Here is a 9,545-nt window from a genome sequence, read left to right on the forward strand (position 1 = left end):
TTGGTTTCCAGATACTGAATCACATCAATACTTTGAGTGTAAATGGAATAGAAAAAGTTACATGTTTAATGGATATTTTGTTCAAAAGACCTTTTCATATTAAATTTATGTTTCAATATTTCTCATGGGAGGAAAAAAATAAAGAACTGAAAACTTCTGTCTGTGTTCAGGAGTGGGGAAGGAGGAGGATTGGTTTAAATGCAAACGGGCTTTTCAGTCAGAAAAACGCATTGCACAAACATATTTGACCCAGTCTACCCAACTATTTATATCGGTGATGTTGTTCTTGTTTACTCTAGCAGTTCTCAGGTAGTACAGAGCAGCATGGCTTTTGCCAGCAACAACCAGACTGCAGTGACAGAATTCATTCTCCTATCTTTCCCTGTCCTCAGAGGAAGGCAGATTTTCTTCTTTGTGGTCCTTCTGCTGATTTACCTGCTCACACTTACAGGGAATATTGTCATAATTTCCATCATATGGACTGACCATCGCCTCCACACCCCAATGTATTTCTTCCTCAGCAACTTGTCCTTCTTGGACATTCTTTTCACAACAGTAATTGCACCCAAAATGCTATCTAGTCTTCTGGCACAGAAGAAAAGCATCTCCTTTACTGGATGCATCACCCAGACCTACTTCTATTTCTTCCTGGGGACCGTGGAGTTTATCCTCCTGGCAGTCATGTCCTTTGACCGGTATGTGGCCATCTGCAACCCACTGAGGTACACTGTCATCATGAACAGCCGCATTTACTTCCTCATGGTGCTGGGTTGCTGGGTGGGCGCCTTCCTCTCTGTCCTCTGCCCCACCATTGTGGTGTCCAGGCTGCCCTACTGTGGCTATGCCATCAACCATTTCTTCTGCGACATTGCCCCCTTGTTGCAAGTGGCCTGCATAGACACCGGCTTGATTGAGCACATCAATTTCCTCCTGTCCTCCCTTGTGGTGCTCAGCTCCTTGATGCTCACAGCAGTGTCTTACAGCTACATTATCTCCACCATCATGAAAATCCCTTCTGGGCAGGGGCAGCAGAAAGCCTTCTCTACTTGTGCTTCTCACATCACTGTGGTCACCATTGCCTATGGGAGCTCTATCTTCATGTATGTCCGGCCCAATCAAAGCTACTCCCTTGACTTTGACAAGGTGGCAGCTGTCTTAACCACAGTGGTGACACCTCTCCTCAACCCCTTCATATACAGCCTGAGAAATGAGAAGGTCAAAGAAGTCTTGAAGGAGGCTCTTATTAGGATATTTTCAAATTCCTGATTTTGTTTGCTTCTTACGAGAAGGAAGGTAGAAACAAACACAGGGCAGTTTGTTTCTCTGTCCAAGGTCATCTTGGCTCTTGACCATTGTCATGTCTTTTTCAATAATAAAGGCAAATTAAGTAAATGCTAGTTGTTGGTGCATTATTACTATGATTCTTATTAGTATCTCAAAGAAGTATTCCTGCAGATGAAAGCATGCTTCTGGTTTACACCGAAAGCAACTTTGAGAAGGTGCACATATTTTTATTCTCCTTTTGAAATGAAAATTGGAAGGCATAAATAAACCTACTGTCTCAGAGCTGGCAATGTTTCATCTTGCATTCATGACTTGCCACATTCAAAAAGATAGAGGCATTTCTCACAGTAATAGCATTTCGGGGGCTATGGGGACTGTGATAGAAAAGTTCAAAGCATCAAGGTATCCCTGCAGGTCTTCAGTTTTTGGTCCCATGTTAAGGTCTTTCCTTTCCGTGTTCTTTCTAATCCCAATCTTAAGGTTTGATATTTAAAAAAAAGTTTCCTCTTCTTTTTCTGCCACACACATGAAACTTTTGTAATGCTGATTTTTGGTCGGAGTAATAATACTAGTATTCCTAGTTGAAAGCAGAGATACTCAATGAACACAGGACAGAGATTCCTAGAGACAAAAAATGGAGTTAGGTGCATAGAGGGAAATAAGATGTGATTGCAGTTTTGGTACTGCAAAAATCGTGGTATTTCTGGATTTAATTTTTTTCAGTGTCCCAAGCTTTATCTATGTTCTTGAACTACTCATTGGTCCACGTTCACGCCTCTGTTCTCCGTTTTCAAAATGGAGATAGCCACACTTCCCTGTTCACTATTTGCTTATTATGGTAATGAAGTGGCACATCATTACCATGGATAGAAAACAACTCTTGGTGACTCTAATATGGGGTATTGCAGGTCCCCATTCTACATTTAAAAATGTGTTTATATTCTTCCAACATGCCCCATATCTAAACACTGCTGTTATGATTTGTATATGCATACAAACAAGCACAACAATTAGGTCTGGGAGATTCACATGAATTAGGCTCACAGTTTTTATTGACATACTTTTTTTTTCATCTAGTAGGCATCTCAAGTGTTATCTTACTCCACCATACTCAAGCCCCTGAAAATAAAACATTAATGCCCTCCTTCTGCAACATGCCACCATCTTAACTTTAAGATTAGGTTCTTCTTGTTTACTCTATGGCTTTTAGTTGCATTTTGGTTTCCTAACTCTCTCAAGTCCCCTAGGAAATTAAATAGTAATTGTGCTGGAAATAGAGGCTATTTATTTCCTAAAATAGCATGGTGATATTGAAGGCCTCAGATGGAGAAATCAAGAATAGAGAAGTCTTAACAGGACCCCCCATTTTTTTCTTGGAAAAGAGTGCTCACCATGGCCTTTGGGAATGGGGGAGACAGACACACAGGCAGAAATAGATTAGAGAGATTTTGAGATCTTCAAAGGTACCAAAAGTATTTTAATACTGAGCCCCCAACAAAAGTAGGGGCAATTGGGAGCCCAAAAGCTCTCCAAGGTTCTGAAAATCTTCCATCCTTGTGTAAGACAGACCAGGTGTCAATAGCAGGGGTGAGCAAAATGGTGGACTCAACCTGCGGTCAGATTCCATTTCCCAGCAGCCCCTGCCAGCATGGCCCCTGGTTGGTTTCCAGGGAGACCACAGACTCACAGGGCTGTGGCAGTGCAGGGGGCACAAAACCAGGGCTCAACCCAAGCCCCAGGCCCGGCCCACACCATCCCAGGGTTTCCATGGACACTGACCGGGAGCCACAAGGGCAAGGTCTACTGGGAAATGGAGACACCATGAGCCAATACAGCCAATGGAGCCACCATAAGCCGATCATTACAGGCATAACTGTAAATTATAGCAGTCTGAGCAAAGCATTATGGTCTGTAAAACTGAACTAAGAAGCAGAATAAATTACCCATACAACTTAACTCTTTGCTGCCACTCACACAATGCTGATATTCAAACTAGATTGAGTAGTGTTAGCTTGCATATATGCACACTACACTGAAATCATTGCCATAGAGACACACGGCATTATGCTAAAAGAATTAGGTACCTGACTTCAGCTGAAATTCAACAGGGTATGGCCAACCAAGTGTATCTATAGACCTTTGAGTAATCTATAAAACAGGCTCAAGAATGGACTCATATGAGGGGGGACGGGAGAAGCGGGCTCAGAGCCGATGTGGAGGAGCTGGGGTGGGGGAGGAGTGGGACTGACAGGGGAAGGCAGCTCACTTCTTCCCTTCTCCTGCAGCTGCTGTGTTGAGCTGGGCCCAGTCGGGCCACGCTCGCTGTCTCCCCCTCACTGGCTTTCCCCCCAGTTGGGCCTGCCTCCTCCTGCATGTTGGGCCTGGATCCTCTCCGCCCCCTGCGTTGGGCCTGGACCCTCCCCCCACCCCATTGGCCCCAGGCCCATGCTCCCCTCCCACATTGGGCCTGGGCCCGCTCCCCCGCCCCCTGCATTGAGTCCAGGCCCACTCTCCCCCCCTGCATTACCTGCAGGGAGCAGGGCGGGGGAGGTGGGGGGAGACCAGCTGTGCTATATCCCCTGGGTCCCCACCATCATGGTGGCAGGCTGCTTTCTGCCAGAATGCTTCTTTGCGCTCTGATTGGCTGCTTGTCAGCCAATCAGAACATGTATAAAGCGTTATGGACAGACATATTCGGGCTTTTATAATATTAGAATATATATAATGGGTGTCAGCTGTGGGCCAAGGCACTGAACAGAAAGAACAAAATACATGGAATTGCACCAAGATGGTGCCAGTCTAAGAAGTGAGAAGACTAGTCCATACCAACAGAAAGGAGAGTGGAAGAAAACAATGAGACAATACTGGGCATTTTGATAGGCCTCAACGCATCAGTTGCCTCACTGTGAATAATAACATTTGGTTAGCTTCATAAGAAGTATGTGGCAATGCACCTTTGGGGCCTGCCACTTTAAGGGTAGGAGCAGGCAGCTGCCAGGTGCCTGATGAGGGCGGCCATTTTCAAACATAGGCCAGAGGGGCAGCAGTCTGTGCTGAGCAGCCAAGGAGGCAACATCAGGCTGCGCTCCTCCTGGAACGCCTTGGAGGTAAGAGTGAGGCTATGGGGGTGGAGGATGCTTCAGTGGTCCTGGACATGATCTGAAACTCTACCCCGCTGGCATAAGGAGGCCTAGTGGGTCTGCCAGTGGTGTGACAGCCCCACTTAAATACCAGGACCGTGAACCTCCCCAGTGTAAGGTGGACCAGGGCACCTAAACCCCAGCCCCCACCCTTGGGTGGGTTACTAAGAGGGAGGAGTGGGGCTACGCATGGCTGCAGCCACCTGAGGCTGCAGGGGTGAAAGACCCCAGAGGCCCCAGAGAAGGGGCAGTTGTAGAGTCCTAGAGGAGGAGGCAGTTGAGAGATCCTGAGAGAGCAGGGGTGTTGGTGGGCCCTCCCAGAGTAGGGGATGTCTTCATGACCTGAAGGACTGGGTGTAATTCAGGGTTGAGTAGGGCTGAAGGGAGGGTCTGAAAAGCAGCCCCAGGGGATATGTTGAGTAGGGCTGAAGGATGGCCAGAAGGGCAGCACGTGGGCCAGCCCTCCGCAGTATCATGGTGTTGTGTATAAGGAGCCCAGTGAGGGATCAGGGTGAAGTTGACCCTCAATCTGGTGAAATGGCTGGCCCTACTCACTAAGAGTCATGAGAGAGGCCCAAGAAACTGCTTGTTAGCAGCCAAGGTATAATTTGATAAGCCTGATGGCTAGAAAAATCACTTCAGGAGACAGCAGGGCAGAGTAGAGGGGGCACAGTATGGTGTGGCGAGCAAGAGCTCCTTTGAGAGGGGATAGAGTGCAAGCTGCCCTTGTGAAATGGGGGCGGAATGAATGTGTGCACGTGCGTGTGTGTGCGTGAGAGAGAGAGAGAGAGAGACCTGGTGGAGGACTAGGTTTGTTCTGGCTTGTGGCTGGGATTCTGATAACAGCTTGGATGCCGACTGCAAGGCATGGGCCACAGTGTAGGAAAGGTATGAAACCATGGATAGTGCCCCCTGGTACCAGAGCATAGAATGGTCAGCCTCCCGCATTTATCACCAGTTTTATTGTAATAGCAAAGTTGTAGCAGAAAAGACTGGGTGGACTGCCTTACATAGACAGGTGGGTGGGCCAACTTGAGACTCGGCCCTCAGCTTGCCCTGTCACAAAGTGGAATATGAAACTGGTATTGGAAGGAGGACAATGGTGGGTGGCTTTCTGGAAGGATTTGGAACATCCACAGTTCACCTATAATGACTAATTGAATTTTATTTTTTAATGTTTTATACTTTTCTCTTTCAGTTGAAATGAAAATTAAGTTAGTTGAAAACGTGTTATTGAAGGAGGGGCAGAATTTCAGTTAAAACCAGACCAATTATTTCTTTCTGTTTGGTTTATTCATTTGGTTGTTTTACTTTGGTTTTGATCAGGCAGTTAATGAAAAGACTCCATTATTTATCCAAGTGTAGCAATTACTCATTCATAAAACAAAACAAAACACTTTCTCTTGAACCCCCAGCCTTCTCTTTAGCGTCCAGTGTCTCCAACCTCATATTGGGACAGCAGAGTTAGCAAAGAGTCACAACAGGGAGCTTCCCTACCAACTTAGTCTGACCAGCACAGGAGTTACATAGAACATAGTTCCTACATAGTGCAGTTAACTTGTAGAACTTGTTGCCCCAGGAGGTTGGAGAGGCAGAGTAAAACCAGGACAGGTGCATGGGGGATAGGGCTATCAGGAACTATTAAATAAAGTAATATGGCTGTTTTCTCTAGCATCCCTAAACCCAATGATGTGTGATGCTGAGGAGGTATGGCCAGGGAATGGTCACACTAGACATGCTCTGTTCATATATTCTTCCTCTGAAGCATCGGATGCTTGCCATGTTCAGAGGCAGCATATGGAACACTAATCTGACCCAGGATGGCGTGGCTTATGTTCCCCAGAGTGAACTAGGATGTGATACTTATATTAAGTTTGTAGGCAGAATGTCTTAAAAGAAGAAGATACTTATTTAACTTTTTGTTTTCACCAGAAACTTATTATATCCTCTTAGATTTTTCTAGATATTTTAATCTCCCAGGGTGGCTGTGGAGCAAAGTAGGTACACCCTACCATTATAAAAGACAGAGTGAGTGAAGAGAAGACCTTTCTTTCCTGAGGACAGAGAGACAGTCTGGCTGATGTGAAGCCATGCTTTTACGCTGTTCTTTTCAGGATGACAGTGCTCAAGCCTTAATTGAAGGAAAAAGGTAATTATGAGAAGACTATGCATAAACTACAGATAAAGTTTGAAATTGTGTATGCCAGGGGCAAGTGGAGATGGTTAGGGACAGAGGAAGTATTTTCTCTAGAGGAGAAAGGGAAAAAAAAAGAAATATAGTAAGAAAAATGCTGTTATTGTTGGAAAAAAATTGATTTGCATTTTGTTTGAACAAATCTGCTTTTGCACAGCGACAAAATACCAACTATCAGGTAACAATTACCTCATTGCGGATGTACAATGCAAATGGCTCAGGACTGAGGGATGGAGATGGTTCCATCTCAAATTGCTTTATTTGGGGGCTAAAATTCCCATTCAGTTTCCTCATGCATGTGTAAGCATTCTCATCAGCTAACCATAACTATGATGTCTTTGATCATGTTTCTATTCACAAGGTCTCCTAAGCTCTTCACATTTAAGTCTTTTGCAAAGACCCATTTATGCTTTTCTGCTGTTAAAAATGTGCTCATCAAATCCTTAAACCCCTAGGCTGAGATTTTCAGAGACACCAAAGAAATGTAGTGGACCAAATCAATGAGAAATAGGGAAACAATTTCTTGAAGTACCTATGAAAATCCTGCCATTTTCCTGTCTCATAGAACAATATTTCTCATTGTCCGTGCCTTGCCATACTACGAATTTATCCTGTATCCTGAGACCATCACTGGACACATCTCCAATCAAGTGTGGAGGTAGCTGAGAAATATCACTGACATGGTTGTCATCACCACCACCCCTGAGTCACTTACAGTCTCACACAGGTAGTCTGTGGTAATGTAAGAGTGATGCTATAGCTATGATGATCTACAAATAAAGTGAGAGTCAAGGATTTCTTAGGGTGGTATCTTTTATCGGACCAACTATGCAGCTGGGATATAATCAGACAAGCTTTTGAATGAAAGAATTCTGTGTCAGGTTACCTCCATTGTAAGTGATGAATTTTGATATCTTCCATGTTACGGTAGTGTAAGAGTGATGTTGTAGCTATATCTATTGTGGACAAGAGAATGGATCGAAATTTCACAAATCCTTAAATAATGTTCTGGCCACTTCCTTTCTTCTTTGGAAGGGCAAGGTCATTTTACTGGAAACATAGGAAAGGTTGGGGAGTAGAGAAGATATTGTATTAAGACTTGTATAATCATGGTTAAATTCCTCTGCTGCCTTGTGGGGTCAGGCCAACACTCAGGATCTCAATATTGTGCTGTTAGAAAGGAGGGCATGGTGTACAATTGCGCACACACACACACAAATCAATTAGGTGTAGGCATACACCCCGAGCAGGCATGCACACACACACTACCAAATCAAGCCTGTGTACATCCCAAATTACCAGCCTAGGCACATGCATATCTATCACCAATGCAAGCGCATACACACTCTAATGATAATGACATGAAATCATATACAATACATATATACATACAGGTTAAATACTGACTCAGGTCACAGTGTGTGTGTGTGTTTGCCTGTGGTACTGATGCTTGGGGTGCTTGGTAACTAAAGAGCAAGTGGCAGAGATCAGGGGAAAATGAAGTGGGGATGGGGCAATAGCAGTGGCAGAGATCAGGGGAAAAGGCAGTGGAGATGGGGCAATAGCAAAGAAACAGTGGTTTGCAGGGAGGAAGGAGCTCAGGATGGCTGGAGCCACAGGAGCATGGGACAGGTGTTGGAGGTGGCAGAGAGCCAGAAGCAGAAGATGGAGAAATGAGACAGAAGTTAGAGGGGCGAGGAGTGGACATGGGAGCAGGGCCGGAACTGTAGTACAGCAAAACGCAACTCAGGGGTCCAAATAACAGTTTTATTAAATGAACACTGTACTGTACAGCTTGGCTCCCTCACACACTCACACAATGGTAGCAGAAGAAAAAGACTCAGTGGAAGGGCTGGAGTCCAGGTAGGGGAGAGAAACAGTGTCCAAGTCCTTGGTTAAAGAGAGGGTGGGGGGATAGCTGCCTATCCAGACTGGGAGGGGGTCATCAACTGTCAGCTGGAGTCTTTCTCCAGCAGGTGTTGTCCAGAGGGGGGTCGCCAGCAGGGCCTCTAGGTGGAGAGGTGGTGTGGTATGGTGCTGGTCCAGATGGAGAGGGTGTCCTACTGGGTCTGTATGCACAGATTTGAGCAGGACTGAGCCCCTTGAAGCAGAAGTGTTGTGGGAAAGTCTGGATTGGAAATGGTGAACCCTCTTACGGCTCTTGTCCCTACTGCAATTGGGAAAGCAGAGCTTGCTGCGCAGGCTGAAAATAGATGGGATTGTACCAAAGAAATGCCTGACTTACATAATCAATTTAGAAACAGTCCGTCAAACCCACACAATTTAGCTAACAACTCAGGCTATAGGTACAAACTTTGCTTGGCTGCTCTGAGGATATTCACTGCTGGCAAATTCTCTCTGTTATATCACAGGCCAGATCCATGGAAGTTTCTGTGTTCTTATAGGAACTCAGCAATATTCAAATAGTTTGAGGACACTTTAGTGATCTTCAGGATATTTTGTCATTCAGAATTCAGTGAGACCAGGATCAGGTAAATACCAAGGCGTTATGCTTGGTGTGTATGAGAGACAGGGAAAGCACAAGAAAACAGTTTTATTTAGGAATCTGCTGTGCCTGTGCTGGACCTTCGAACTTATTGTTGTTATATAGAGAACAACAGACGAAACAAAAAACAAAGCACAATGAAACAGCAAGGATAGAAATCCATTATACTACACTAGCCTCTGTACTTCTATTTAGCCTGACATAGGGAGCAAAATATCATTCTAATGGTACCTAATTCTGTCTCTCAAGGATTCACAACAGTAAACTGGAACCTAGCAAAAGCAGTGGCCAAACAACACCTGTCATGGTCACTAGACCAGACTTCCTGAAGAATATGGACAACTGTTTAAAGTGCTGGGGATTGTGGTAAAGACTTATTTTTTCATTGTTATTGTTTCTACAGGGAAAACTGAACTCATCA

The 9,545-nt window shown here is 45.0% G+C and overlaps 1 protein-coding gene across 1 annotated transcript; it reads left to right on the forward strand.

Annotated features, from left to right (window-relative positions):
• The first annotated feature begins 324 nt into the window (after positions 1 to 324).
• On the forward strand, positions 325 to 1,266 carry LOC149862482 (olfactory receptor 6M1-like). Its single transcript, XM_090053934.1, has one exon. The coding sequence runs from the start codon at positions 325 to 327 to the stop codon at positions 1,264 to 1,266; it is 942 nt and encodes a 313-aa protein (XP_089910060.1).
• The last annotated feature ends 8,279 nt before the right edge of the window (positions 1,267 to 9,545 follow it).

Source organism: Crocodylus siamensis, chromosome 6 (genome assembly GCF_052110815.1).
Source record: "Crocodylus siamensis isolate JL-2025a chromosome 6, ASM5211081v1, whole genome shotgun sequence".
In the NCBI taxonomy this organism is placed as follows: domain Eukaryota; kingdom Metazoa; phylum Chordata; order Crocodylia; family Crocodylidae; genus Crocodylus; species Crocodylus siamensis.

What these genes read in the sequence shown, in the direction of transcription:
- LOC149862482 (XM_090053934.1), top strand. Translation starts at nt 325, where the DNA reads ATGGCTTTTGCCAGCAACAACCAGACTGCAGTGACAGAATTCATTCTC.